The 14593-nt window shown below is 35.8% G+C and overlaps 2 protein-coding genes across 2 annotated transcripts; one reads left to right on the top strand and one right to left on the bottom strand.

Annotated features, from left to right (window-relative positions):
* The first annotated feature begins 4896 nt into the window (after window positions 1-4896).
* LOC113274926 (transcription factor MYB41) lies at window positions 4897-8071 on the top strand. Its single transcript, XM_026524341.1, has 3 exons — window positions 4897-5469; window positions 5942-6071; window positions 7078-8071. Exons 1-3 carry the CDS (start codon window positions 5337-5339, stop codon window positions 7760-7762), a joined length of 948 nt encoding a protein of 315 aa, XP_026380126.1. The 5' UTR covers window positions 4897-5336; the 3' UTR covers window positions 7763-8071.
* Window positions 8072-9932: 1861 nt separating this feature from the next.
* On the bottom strand, window positions 9933-13774 carry LOC113274927 (remorin-like). Its single transcript, XM_026524342.1, has 5 exons — window positions 13462-13774; window positions 11788-11838; window positions 11590-11677; window positions 10940-11021; window positions 9933-10413 (listed from the first exon to the last, which is right to left on the bottom strand). The coding sequence occupies exons 1-5, from the start codon at window positions 13634-13636 to the stop codon at window positions 10216-10218; spliced, it is 594 nt and encodes a 197-aa protein (XP_026380127.1). The 5' UTR covers window positions 13637-13774; the 3' UTR covers window positions 9933-10215.
* Window positions 13775-14593: the final 819 nt, after the last annotated feature.

A 14593-nucleotide genomic window follows, 5' to 3' on the forward strand; every position in this document is an offset into this window, starting at 1 on the left:
CCAATCGGTGGACATGCTCCTTCAGGATTTGTAGGGGATGGGATTTTTTAAAACCCAGGACCCCAAAACACTATCGAATGATTAGAATTTAATGATCCATAATTGGTACATTATTTTTGGTACACCATTATGCTTTTCCCATGGCTAATTCGATAATTCTTACATATGCTTCAAAAAAAATAAAAAAATCTTACAACCCCCTATCCAGAACCTAATTTAAAATTATTGGATTTAATCTTCTTCATGTGTGTACCTTTGTGTGATAACTCGGATCCCAAGTTTTCGGCCGTAGGATTCCATCCGACAAACCTCCAAATTGCTTACTCCAAAGGCTTGTTTCCAAGATCAAATGTAGCTTCTAATTTGAATGTACCAGATAGGACCAAAATCTGATGAGGCATGCTAAACACGTGGTGATAATCTAACCCTACTTCAAGCCTATAAAAAAGAGTCAAACCTATAATCACACTGACCTATTTGTTGACTTAGGTTGACTCGTACCCGTGAAGGGTCATTTCAGTAAGGAAAATTTCTTGTTTGGTCCTAGGCCCATATAGTTATTTATAGTAGGGTCCAACCGGATTTTTTTTATCCGGAGGTCCAAAATTAATTAAAACATGGAAATGTCCATAATGCCCATTATTACCAAACGTGTGTCTACACTGCTTACAAATTTGAGTACATATCTGGTACACTGCTTAAAAATTCGAGTACATATTTGCTACACTGCTTACAAATTTGAGTACATATCTGTCGCACTGCTTAGAAATCTGAGTACATATCCGTCGTACTGCTTACAAATCCGATTATATATCTGAATGCTTACATATTCGAGTACATATTTGCTGCACTGCTTCCAGGTAGAGTACAAATCTGTAAGAATCAATGATAAATAAATTAGAAAACGTGTTACATCACATACATTGTGATGATTATAATTTTTCTTGGAATGTATTGACATGCTTCTGGGGGCAAAGCAAGGATCTTCTATTATCATTTTCTTCTTAACTGCATATAGATTGACTCGCTTTACGTACTGCTAGTGTCAATGCCTGCAGACACAAAAATTAAAACGTTCATCATAGGGGCCATAACTTATGCCCAAACATACAGAGTCTAATTTGAGGAACCATACAAACCAATGCAAATAAAACTCATAATGCACGACAAATGGTCTCCACCAATAAATCCAGAATTTAATGAACCTGAAAAAACTGTGGGCTGCACGGTGATATTACTGACTGAGCCATCCTGCTCTGTCGCGGTCTCCACCAATAAATCCTGCAGAAATACATCGAAGTCTGGTCAACAAAAGCAGCAATCTCATAGAAATCCAGTCATAATATAACTGAAAAACTATATTACTTCTGCTGAAATAAGTCGTGCAACTATGTTTTTTGTTTTTGCTAGTTTCTTACAGTTAATCGACAACCAAAAAACTAAACTGGAAGCACATAATTGGCATTCTTGATGCCCCTGCCATTAATCCAAAGCATCTAATACACAAACAGTTAATACATTAAGAAAAAGAAAAAAAAAACATTAGTATCAACAATGAGAAGACATTTACAGCATAAGCTGCGCTTTACCCCGAAGCTAACATTAGTAGTTTTACTCAATCATAGCCATAAAGAATTTAAAAGGGGTGTAATTAAATTCAAATTACCATGGGAGGTTATCAATGATTTTACCTGTCGATTGTTACCACAATGAGAAATTTTTTATCAACAATAGCTTAATCAAATCTAAGAAGAGCCGAATCTGAAACGCAGGAGACATTAATTTAACATCTAAAATAAAAATGGTTCTAAGCAAGCACAGGGATTGCAATTCGGTGGATCAATGAAGGAACCCAACCTTGAGTGTTACTGAGAAAAGTACACATCTGTTCCAACAACGAAGTTCTCTATGTCACATTTGTTATGCAACTCAGACATGCGCACATATTAATAAATTTAATCTGCTTGCAAGGCTCTATTATTGTCATGGAAATATATACTCGATAGGATAATAAAATAGCAAAACCCAAACTCCTGAATCATCTAATATCAATATAGAAGACAATGGTCATGGAAAAAATCAATTAATGTTCCACTGAAGAAGAATTCTATTCAAAGACATCTAAATCAATTCCTGAGTTCTACGCCATGTCTCCAATTTATGCTCATTTCCTAAGATTTATCAAAACCATTGTTTCATCTGATGTGTTCAACTTAGTCAGCATTAACAACTGTCCAGATGATAAATACGAAAGTTAAGTTAACATATTAACGGAACCAAACCTGTGAGAGCAATCATTCTACACCGGAAAATCCCTATTATTGTGGCGATTTTTCAATAGAATTTTTCTCATCTTTGGTCGACTCTTCCTGCAAAGGAAAAATAAATAAATGGTTAACCATTTAGTTATATATAAAGTTGATAAAAAAAAAGATCAACATTGGTGTCAGGGAGAACAGACTGGAGCTAAAATGCATTCTTAAAAACGACAATCGTTGCAAGATAGGAATATTCTTTGATAGTAACTAACTTAAGGTTAGTCATTTGTATACACGACTCATGGAGATTGTATTGGCTAATGCAACTCCATAGCAGTTGGGGCTTTAGTTCAATATTAACAGCTCAACACCATAGTACCAACTCCATATGCTCATCATCAACGGTCGGTTGTCTCCAAACCAACTTTGATGTCGTTTGATACATATGGTTGAGAAGCAATACCAAAAGGCGGTACCAATGGAGTAACGGTGGTTTTGAGCAGCAAAAACAACACACGGCAAAAGGAAACACCGATGAAAGCCTATTCTACACAGTAATCTACTTTTCATGGATTTCATAGGTACATCAGCAGGAGAAAAAGAAGCAATACCAAAAGGAGGGAAATTAAACCATGGTTGTACCTGCAAAATGGCGAGTACAAACCTGTATATGAATACTTACCGCGTAAAACACATCAGCAAAACTAGAATCTATTTCAGTATTTCACACACGTACTGAATCAAACACAACAAAAAGCACTTACTATCACTATGTGACATATGTACTAAAGATTCTTGAATTACAAATCAACTGCATGGCAAGAATAGGTGACGGATCTATGAAAAATAAGAGAATCGAAAGACATATTACCGTATTTAACATACTTACTGAAGGATAAGACTCAAAAGGTGACAAAACTATGAATCAAACACAACAAAGAGCACTTCATATCAGTATCTGACATATGTACTTGTGGATAATAACATCTGAATCTACAAACAAGCATGGTTTTGAAGCGAAAAACAAAAAGATAATCAAATTAAGGAAGTTCTTTTCAGTATTCCATATATGTACCTATGATTCATAAGTAAAAATCAACTGCATGTCAAAAAAAAAACTTATAAATCTACAAATACAAGAAAATCAAAACAGTTATATCTCAGTATTGCATATATGTACTTCTAGATCAAGCAATAAAATATTAAAAAACTATAAATACAACAAAATTAAAGCAATTTTTATCAATATTTCACATATGTACTGCTGATCCAAACAATTTGTAACAACAAACAAGCATGATCTGAACTATTTTCATCAAAAACTACCAGTACATCATATATGTATTGATGGTTCATAAAGAAAAACAAAGTGAAAAAAATCTAAAACTAACAAAAAGAAACTAGTATAGGCAAATCTCATAACGAAATAAACAAAAAAATGTGAGGATCCATCTAGATCTGACCTATTTTCACGAGAATAAATTAATCAAGCATGGAGATCGAAAAATCAAACATCAAAAAGGACCATATATATGTACAGATCGAAAAAATCACCAAACAATGCAAGATCAAGAAAAAGAAAAAGAAAATAGGTTCCCATTCATATCATCACCATCATCATTCCCAATATTTCCAATCATTCAGATTGTGTCCAACACACAATACAACAATAATTTGATTGATGATGATAATTTCTTCCTAAATCTCATCAAATATAGAAATCTTTTTTGCTGAATACCTGGGGCTTAACTTGATTCATGTCTATGAACGCGAATTGAAACAGAAATGAGTTAAAGAGTGTGAGAGAACTTACACCGGAGTGAATCCAAGGGCGATTGGTAGTACTCTTGAAAGTAGTGAAAAGAGAGATACAACAGATCAAAAGAACAATGAGTGCAACAGATAATCGTTCTAATAATCCACGAAGTCTCCAGAGTTGTTTAAGCTGTCGATTTCCTCTCCTTCCAAACACATCTCCTGCCCTGAAAAACAAGCAAATACTCAGATGAGATGAGATCAGATCTAATGAGCACTAGAATTATCCTAATACAAAAAACTAGAAATTAAAGAATGAAGAAAATGAATGAAGAAAAAACAAAATTTCCCGCATCAGTAGAGAGGGGGGGAGAGAGAGAGAGAGAATGAATCTGAGAAGAAAAAGAATATGGAGAGAAATTGGCTTATGTTTCTGTTATATATAGTAAAGGCTATTTTGGGAATTCTAAAAATGCACGTAATATTTACACACGTGTGCAGGACCTGGGTTTGAAAAATTAGGTCCATTTTTCTTTTTTCTTTTAATTATGGACCTACCGTTAATGGGCTTTAGCGGGTGGACCTCCCACTAACTAAGAACACCAGAACAGTACCTATTGGTAATTCCTAGTTTCAGTAAACACAATCTCTTTTTCCACCTTTTCGGACGCCGACGCTCAGACTCGAGTCACTTCAACAGTATCACAAAGACAATGTTAGTTTCGTAAATAAATAGAACAGCAAGGGTAAATAAACAACTTCTGATTTACTTATTTGACTTTAGATCTTGACTCTTTGAATTTCTTTTTTGACTTAACTTCACTATATTTAGCTATAATACAGAAGAAGAATAGAAAAAACAGAGTTTCCATTAAAACAGAGCAAAATAAAGATTAAAAATAAGCAAAATTTGCCCTAACAGTGGAACCCCACTAGCCCCTTTTTTCAAAACCCTAACCAGGAGAGTTGAATCAATCAAATGGAGAAGAAGAAGAAGAAGGCATTAAATACATGTATTTAATGTTTCTTCTGACATTCCTATAAGAAGAGAAAGAAAGTGAACAAAAATCCCCCATTGTAATAAGTTTTTCTTTCTCTCTTTCTCCTTTGCTTCTGCTCTGTTTCTGTTCATTAAAACCACATCTCTTTACTCTTTTATGATTTTGAACTTCAGTTTCCAATGTTTAAGATATAGAAATCAATACCCACCATTTACTGTTTATTCTTCTTTCTATTATCCCTCTTCTCCGTTCATTTATAAGTCCAAGGACTAGTGTTGGGGTTTCTGTCAAAAGGGTTTTTGAGTTAAGAAGAAGAAGAAGAATGGGAAGACAACCTTGTTGTGATAAGCATGGAGTGAAGAAAGGACCATGGAATCCTGAAGAAGATGAAATCTTAGTTAATTACATCAACAAAAATGGTCATGGCAGTTGGCGTACACTCCCTCAACTTGCAGGTCTTTTTTCTCTCACCATTTTTAACCCCAAAAACCTTGCAAACCCATGATTTTAATTCTCTGTAAAATGGGTTTTTACTTGAAAAACAAGTTAGTCCTCTTCTTCTTCTCAATGTTTCTGCAATTTTTTTTGGTGATGAACAGTCACTCGGTCTGAGTTAACTCACCGTGTCGGCTTTTGGGGTTCCTTCCTTACTTTATGCATGTTTTATCTGTACCGTATCTGCGTCATGGAGAATTATTGACACGTCTCGAACGATTCCAACTTTTGTTTGTTTTTGTTTGGGGGTTTTTCTGTTGTGTTTGATCGGTTTTTCTGTTGCTTTGTTTGGAAAATCTTAATGGGGCTTTGTCTTGTTGTGTGGAAGTACATTTTAGATTTCATGGGGTCTGATGATCTCTAATTGATTCTCCATGTTTTGATTTGCTTGAGGTCATAGTACTGATTTCTTTGATTTTTATGTGTTTCAAGGACTAAATCGATGTGGGAAGAGTTGTAGACTTAGATGGTCTAACTATCTTCGACCGGACATTAAACGAGGTCCGTTTACTCCAGAAGAAGAAAAACTTATAATCCAACTTCATGGTATTCTTGGAAACAGGTAATTTGATTTACTTATAATGTTTTGGTTGAAATTTCAGCTGTGGGGACTAATTTGTTATTGAAATTTGCTCAAGTGATTTGGGATTGTTGTTGATGGTCATTCGAAGCTGACGGTGGTCGAGTTAACGATTATTCAGAATCCAGCACTATGCCTCTCTATTTCTTATGTTGTTTCTATAGTTATCTGTCAGCCTGAAATGCTTTGTTTGCTTACTTTTTTGTTGCATTCAACTAGTATTGTATAGGGTCTTAAACAAAATCATGGTTTGCGCTAATGAATCTTGTGTCCGTACGACTAAACCTAGTTAGGATACCCGTGTAAATGGTTAACCTGGAAATTTGAGTTTATACTTTTTGACATTGATGGTCATTCAATTGTCACATTTAGCATTGTAATATGCTTATGTTATTGTGGTGCGTTTGAAATTTGAAATAACCTTTGTACTGCATACTATACGGCTTTGTGAAGGGTTCTAGAGCCTCTCAACAGGATGGTCATATATGATCCTCAACCTTCAATGTTTTATAAATATCTCTCGTCACATGTTTCTCCTGTTCATCTGCTGAGAGTGCTTTCTTGTTGTATCAGAAGCTGAGAACCATGTAGAGTAGTTGATTTATTGGGTAATTGCTGTGGTTTAAGCAGAGTATTCCGTAATTATAGGTGTGACTTCTCCTAATGCCAATACAAGATTAACCTCGACATCTTCATTGATTTTGTAATTCATGAATTGAAATCTTTAATTTCTTCGCTGGACCTGTGTGCATTCCGTTGATTCCATACATTTGGCTTGTCGATTGGTAGTACCTGATTAGTATCTCTTTAGCTTGGGTTGCTTATAGGTAGTAGTGTCCATTGTAGTGCATGACTTGTAAATTTGGCTGACCTAGTGATGAAATATGATACTTATTTTCCTGGCATGTTTTGTTTCCTTGGGGGTAAATTTTGGAATTTCTGTATAATTTTTTATCTGAAGAATGAGAATTAAATGCATAACTCTCAGGTGGGCGGCCATAGCGGCGCAGTTGGAAGGAAGAACTGATAATGAGATCAAGAATTATTTCAACACACATGTGAAGAAGCGTCTTCCAATTATGGCCATCGACCCGCTAACCCAAGCTCCCTCATCCTCTGCCCCTTTTCCGATTACTACCACATATTCATGTCCTTCAATGGGTCACATGACTCAGTGGGAGAGTGCAAGACTAGAAGCAGAGGCAAGGCTTTCAAAGGGGTCGGTCCTGCGTGATAACTCCCAATCTACTCTTTCAACGCAGGTGAAACCGGAGCCTGATCAGTACCTCCGGCTTTGGAATTCTGAAGTTGGTGAAGCTTTTCGGAAACTGACCGCGACGTTTCAAAGTCCAAACTCTTCTCAAAGTCCAAACTCGCAGACGTCTTCATCTTCAAAACAAGCTTTAACTCCAGCAAAGATCAAAACAGAAGAGAAAACAATTAATGAGCAGCAAGAAGAGATGGAATGTAGGGATTCTAAATCAGATGTTGAGGACATAGTGGTTGGATCAGAGTCTTCAAGCTCCATTAACGTTTCTTCTGACATGTCGTTACAACTACTGCTAGATTTTCCTGGTTGTGAAGAGGAAATGACCTTCTTTCAGGGACAGTTGGCTACTTACTCGGTATACCATGAGATACTGACTGAAAATACACTGAACTGTTCTTTTTAAATTTCCCACAAGTTCTATTTTTTGGTAGGCGACAATGCGGGTCTTAACTTTGCGCGAGACGACACTGGGTGATATCCTTCTTTTTTGGTTTGGGTTTCATATATTTCATTCTGTCTTTTGTCTTCCCAACTGCTCTAACTATCTATTAAGGCCAAGTTGATAGATGTTTACTTAGAGTTTTCATACATATGGAAAATGGTATTATGCGTATCATTTTGTAAGGCTTATCTTTTTGTTGCTGTTAAATATGCTAATATACTGATCATTTTTGTCATTCGGTTTATACTTAGTACTTATATACAAGATCATTTCCACTTACTCTGTTGCATCTTAATACAAGTTTTCTCAAGTCTCTGATTTGCCATGATTTTGCTCTGCAATTTTTACTTAGTGCACCATGTCTTAGCTTACATTCACTGTTACTGCACCATATGAATCTTGCAGTTCATATGCACCATGCCTGCAAGTTTCAACATATGCACCATGCCTTAGCTGACAGTCACTGCACCATATGCAAGTGCCATGCCTTAGCTTGCTTTCACTGTATGAATCCTGCAGTTCACTGTGAAAAAACAGATGTTTTGACATATGGTAAAAGCTGAAAACATAGACCATTTGCATGTGGTGTTTTGCTTTGCAGCAATTGAGTGTGGCTCTCAAGTGTGATACAAAAAATTGGGACCAACTTGGCAGAAAAATGTTGATATTAATTTCTAGTCCCAGTTGCATTGATCTATCTGCCAGAACAGAATAATGTATAGAAAACTTGAAAATGGTCCAAGAGACCAAGGAGAGAAAGGGATAGAATTTAATACAATGGTTGTGGGTTTTTTGTTGTACTATAAAGGAAGGATCGCATTTACTTCTCCTGATTATCGTGTTTCTGTTTTCCTGAAAGGATATATCAGAGAAGAAGCTCAAAGAGACCAATGAGTGTCCTCTTTACCCTCTAGTACCTTTTTTTTCTTTTTCCACAAGAGAAAGTAAAATACTAAAATTATCATCAAGGATTGTGAATTTAATGTGATTTGAATTGTCACTTGTTTAAAGTTTGCTTCTTGGCTTTCATTGTTGAAACTTCTTTTTCCACATCCACCAAAGTGCTGTTCTTGTTCTTTTTCTGTCCATCTTTTTCTTTCTTGCAAGTTGACCTGTGCAAGTCATGTCCACCAAAATGTGCAACATGGAAGATACTTTCTTCGAACCTCCGAAAATCAAACCCCAATATGCACCCTAGGTCCTTATGCGCGCGTTTTGGCGTTTATTTTTCTTAAAGGGTTCTTATACCAGTGAATCCTTCCTTAAATCAGCATTTTATTGAACTTAAAGCGTCTAGTCCATTGTTGCCTATAATTAGCTGTGATTTATGATTTCTTGAACACTAACTCAAATGTGACCATCTGAGGTAATTTGAAGTGAGCAACACTTCAAAGATAGAGTTAACTTATTATGGAAAAAGCCTATGGGCATTTGTTGAATCCTGCAGTCTGGCCTAGTGTTTGTTTCTTCTCCACATTTTGGGGTTTGTGTGTGTGAGTGGGGGTCAATGTACGTATTAAATGACTAGAGCCATTGATACTCAATCTGGTCTTAATAAATGTCAAGTCATATCAACTGAAGAGGAGGATATCTCTTCTAATGCCACTGCCAGAGTCTCTGAGTGCTGTGAATTTATTACCAAAATTGACTCTCAACAACTACCAACATAATCTGAATTTCAAAGGTTTCATATTTGGATCCTTCCATCAAAGTCCATTGCAATTTTGTCATTGCTTAGAAGTTATAATAGCTTCAAGCCCACACAAATTTTGAGAGGAAGTGCAAGTTGAGCCAAGAGTGAAGGTATTGCAAGTTGCACCAGGATCGAAGGTAGGATGAAATTAAGAAAAATGGCACTTTATTGAGGCGAATAACAGGGTTTTCGATGAAATTAAGAAAAAAGCACTTTGTTGAGGCGAATAACAGGGTTTTCAATGAAAATAAACAGAGCCAGGTATAGACAAGTGAGTGCAAATTCCACAAACATAGCTCTGCCCCTGACATGTCCAGGACTCAAAAGTCACAGTAGCTTTGAACGCCGTATCATGCTCCGGAGTCATATTCCAAGGGACTGCAAGAGCCTCGAAGGAGATGCCATGAATAAGCTCGAAAAGAAATGAGAGATCTATCATGGGATGAAATAATTATGACTTAGAAACTTGAGAATGTTACAAAGCCATCAATCTATTCAAGCATTAGTTTCTAAAATACAACAAATATAACAGGACCTTGATCTCCCAGAATCGGAAGATGTAGTATCTGTATACAAATAGAACAACACCTGACTATGCACACACAAATTTAAACAAAACAAACACAAATGAGTCAAGTGACTAGAGGCCCAAAGAGTGAAAGAAATTACAAACACAATTTGATTAATATACAATGTTTCTGGGTTTTGAGGGATGAGATTTTCAGCCTAAACATCCAAAGAGCTTCTTTGGTGCTAACCCTGTTGCTCGGTACTTGGCTGCGGTCTCCTCTGCCTTAAGAAGCTCTTCACCGCGTTTTGCCTGGATCATTGCCCTCTTTTCTTCTGCATCCTTGTGAAGTAAACCGATTTTGTTGTTCATTTTCTCTATGTATTCTCCCTTCTTCTTCTCAAGTTTTTCCTATTTGAATCAAAACCATGGATCTACTAGTTAGTTCAAAAAGTCAAAACCAGCCTAGACGCCACACACAAAATTATCTTTAAAATAACTTTTTTGTGATTCTAAATAAGATTATTATGAAGTTTTGCAATAAAACTACTATCAGAGTGTCAGTCACTTCCTAATAAAATTGGTCTGTTCACCGAACCACGGTGCGCTGATGATGTTTACAGTACATAGAATCGAGATTTTAGAAGGCTCGTTCAAGATCCAGTTTACCGAGTAATTCTAAACTTGATGGTAACTAGCATTGGCCCTTAAAGATAAAAAGATATATAATGCAGAAAGGATGAAAAATTCTCAACACTCGGAGCAGCCAGAAATGCCTATCGATATCAAGTATCAACTTTTCCTTCTACGTGAACTAAAAGACTGGAACCTACTAAATGTAAAAACATGTAAATGTCGATCCGGAAAGATCACCATCTCATCTCAATTTAAACTGCCAAATATGGTGAAGGTTCAATTATCAAAAATATGTGATTACCTCAATTTTCTTGAGCTCCATTTCAATAGTTGCTTTCTTGGAGTTCTCCCATGCTGAAAGGGTAGACATCTTTTTCAGTGCCCTGTACAATTGAGCAAAATGGTATAAGCAGTTGAAATTCTTGCATCTAAGTTTACCAAAGCAAATTATTGAAGGGGAAGCACAATAAAATCATAAAAAATTTTACAGGATCTGGTTTTACATTTTACGGCAACAGTAAATGAAGGTTCCCCTGGAATTTTTACAATAAAAAGCCAAATTTGATCACAGACCAAACTACCCTGAATAGGTGGTGAAAGATAACCAAGTAATACATAGTCATCATGTGTGACAAAGGATCGAATTGAAAGCAATGATGGAGAAAATCGAATTACTAAGTACAAATGATGGTCTGTAACACTTGTCAAGGGAAGTAATTTGAGTAGAGAAAGTTGATGGACAAATCAAAAGACCCTTACTAACTTTTAAAATATGATGCACCTATGGAAGACATCAGTCATAGAACCGACAGTAAGTTGGCCTGCCACTAAAAACTTTTATTTTTACTTTTTAAGAAGATTTACTTTTACTTATTTGTTATTTCACATTCAGTAATAATATGGAAAGCTATGTAATTAGATGAATAGAATGGTAAAATTGCAGTTCCATACTTGTTTTCTGCTTTTGTCTTTTCACTTTCTTCCCATGCTTTGATTAAAGACATTCTCTTTTCTGATTCAAGCCGAGCAAGAGCAGAATCTGAACACAAACATAAAATAAGTCAGTCCACCAAACGTCAGTCTTATATAAGTGGCAAAGGGATTTATATATTCTTAGAGATGTAAACAGTAAGTTCGATCCAAAATTACCTCTCTCATGAGATCCATGCCCTGAAATTTTCTCGACTTCAGTTTTTTCCTCTGTTAACATAACATGTTCACCAAATGTCAGCTCATATATTATATGAAACCCAGTTGAAATGGAACAAAGTCAAATATATTTTCCCAACAAATCACAAACAAAGTTGAAACCGAATTTAACTTAGCACTGCCATACGTCCATAACTTAACGAAATACCCAATTACCATTACTTAACAGCATTAGAATTTAGAAACTAATTACTAAGAATGCAGTTTTATAACAGCATCAGCAAATGGATGAGTGCAAAAAAGTATTCGCAGGTCTTCATCACAATCATATGAAATATGAAAAGAGGAAACATGAACAGGCATTCTTGCTGTGAACCTTGTAATAGACGACAGTACCATATTCTTCCAACCCATGGTTCAAAGAAAAGTGGCTTTTGTATGAGAAACTATTGCAATGCAATTGGCCTAAATGCTCTTAAACATTAACAATCACAAAAGCAAACGATAATTAGAATACCTCAGTATTAATAAAGCTAAAAAAGCAAATCAATTATGCTCACATAAAGCAGTAATAGCAAAAGAAACACACAAAAGCTAAAGAAATATTAACATATATGATTCATCTACCACTTAGTCCCCAATACCACCAAGCTTAATGAGAATAGCTTTTGACCAAACGTATTAAGAAATATAAAACCACCAAGAATTGGTCCCAACTACTTTAAAATGGGTAGAAAATCTCTAAGATATCTCCATAAAGTGGGGAGAGATACTCAAAGTAAGATGTTACATCAAAAAAGAGCTGTTCATTTTTTTTTCAATCAAACACCAAAAAAGAGCATTGAACTCACAAAATACTGCACTTAAAACAAGAATTATGCCACTACAAGCTGCAGCTCAGGCTGAAAACTACGTGCAAGAGTTTTAAACCACATGGATGGAACTATCAATCCCCAGAACTTACATGAGGAAACAACTATTTACATGAGTTTTAAATTAGGTACAATGAAACTTGCCTATATGGAACTGTTAAATCTCGGAATTTACATGAAGAGGAAACTATGCCTACCAAATACAATTGCAAAATCCACAACCTATGGTCTAGTAGTCTACTATTGTCAACCTCAATTTATAGCACCAGTGGCCACAATTTCATCAAAAAGGCAACATAGCACTCACAAAGGCAGGAACTAAAACTTTTTTTTTTCCATCCATATATGACAAAAATCAAAAACAAATTCTATTTAATAATAACCTACGGAGAAAATTACCACTCCTACAACCTTATCCATAACCAAAATTGTCCATCTATAAGCAATTCTACTCAGATCCTATAAAACTACCTAATTCTCTTACAAATCCATACAAACATAAATGAATTGGAAAATTTAAAAGAAACCCAAATTAAATTGGAACCCAAAACAGTTGATTAAGCAAAAAGTAGTACTCAAAACCTCAAAAACCTTCAAAAGAAACCCACATCAATAATTCACCCAAACAAATAAAAATCAGAAAAATCAAATTCAAACCCAGAATTCTCATATTAACAAAACCCAGAGACCAAAACATCATAAAAACCCAATATAATCCATAACCCATCAGAACAATTAAGAGAAATTTAATGGAAAATTGAGGAAAAAAAAATCAGAAGAAAGAGATTTTAAGAATAATTACTTTCAATAATAGCAAGAGCTTTAGAGTCATCAACTTTCTCAGCAGAAGGTGGAGGAGAAACAGTTTTCTCATCTTTACAAACAGCTTCCTCAGTGACTGGTGCTGGTGTCATTGGTGCTAATTCTGTTGTTGGGGTTTCAGCTGCTTCAACCTTCTTCAATTCTTCTTCACCCATGATTCAGAAAACTCAAATTTCAGCTGTTCTAAACAAAAACCCTTGAGATAATTGTAGGTAGAGAGAGAGAGAGAGAGAGAGAGATAAGTCTTAGAAAGCTTGAGCCTTGAAGCGTCTTGTCTGTGAATATGTAGGAGCTAAGCTACAGAGAGATGGAGAGCGACAGAGGAAAAAAAAAATTTATTAAAGGGCAAAAACTGCTGGAAAAGTTGAAAGAAGGGTGGTTAAATGACGATTTTCTCCTTTAATCAGTGATGTGTGTATATCAGTGAAGTGCGGAGAGATTGTGGAGAGGAAGATGCTATGGTGTTGTCGTAATATGAGATAAGGGATGGGTAAGATTGGAAATTTAAAGGAAATGAAAAGATTTTTTAGCGGGTAATATTAATAAAATAATGGTGTATAGAATTCGTCGTGGCAAGGAGTTTCTTTGCCTACTTTTAATGATTTGTCATGTCGGCACAAATCCTCTTTTAGTCGGCGAGTTTTAGATTAGTATTTTTTTTACCATCAAATTTTACTAGCAGTAGCATGTGCGTTTCACCGACGAGTTATGGTCGAACCAATTTCAATGAGGATAAGACTCGAGTGTTATGGGATTATGGAGCTACGGATGATCTCGCGAGACACAAGAGGAGGTTGGCCGGCATGTGCAGATATCAAGGCTGGCCGGCACAATTTTGCAATGCAATGCGTTACCATGGAGCATGGATAAGAAGAATTAATGCGTTCAAATGATACAGGGATTGTATTAGGCTCCCGCAGTGCACATTTGTGTCGCAGCAGCATAATGGTGTCCGTCCCTACTAGGTTAATTTTTCACATGATGCGTCATTCATGAGAAGCCCACTGAGTCAGTGACATAACAGAGAACATGTATGGGCAGAACTATCATGTGCATGGTCCGAGCGTACTAATAATTTCGAAGCAGCTTCTACCATTCGTACCAGGAACGAA

This window comes from Papaver somniferum, chromosome 4, assembly GCF_003573695.1.
Source record: "Papaver somniferum cultivar HN1 chromosome 4, ASM357369v1, whole genome shotgun sequence".
NCBI lineage: Eukaryota > Viridiplantae > Streptophyta > Magnoliopsida > Ranunculales > Papaveraceae > Papaver > Papaver somniferum.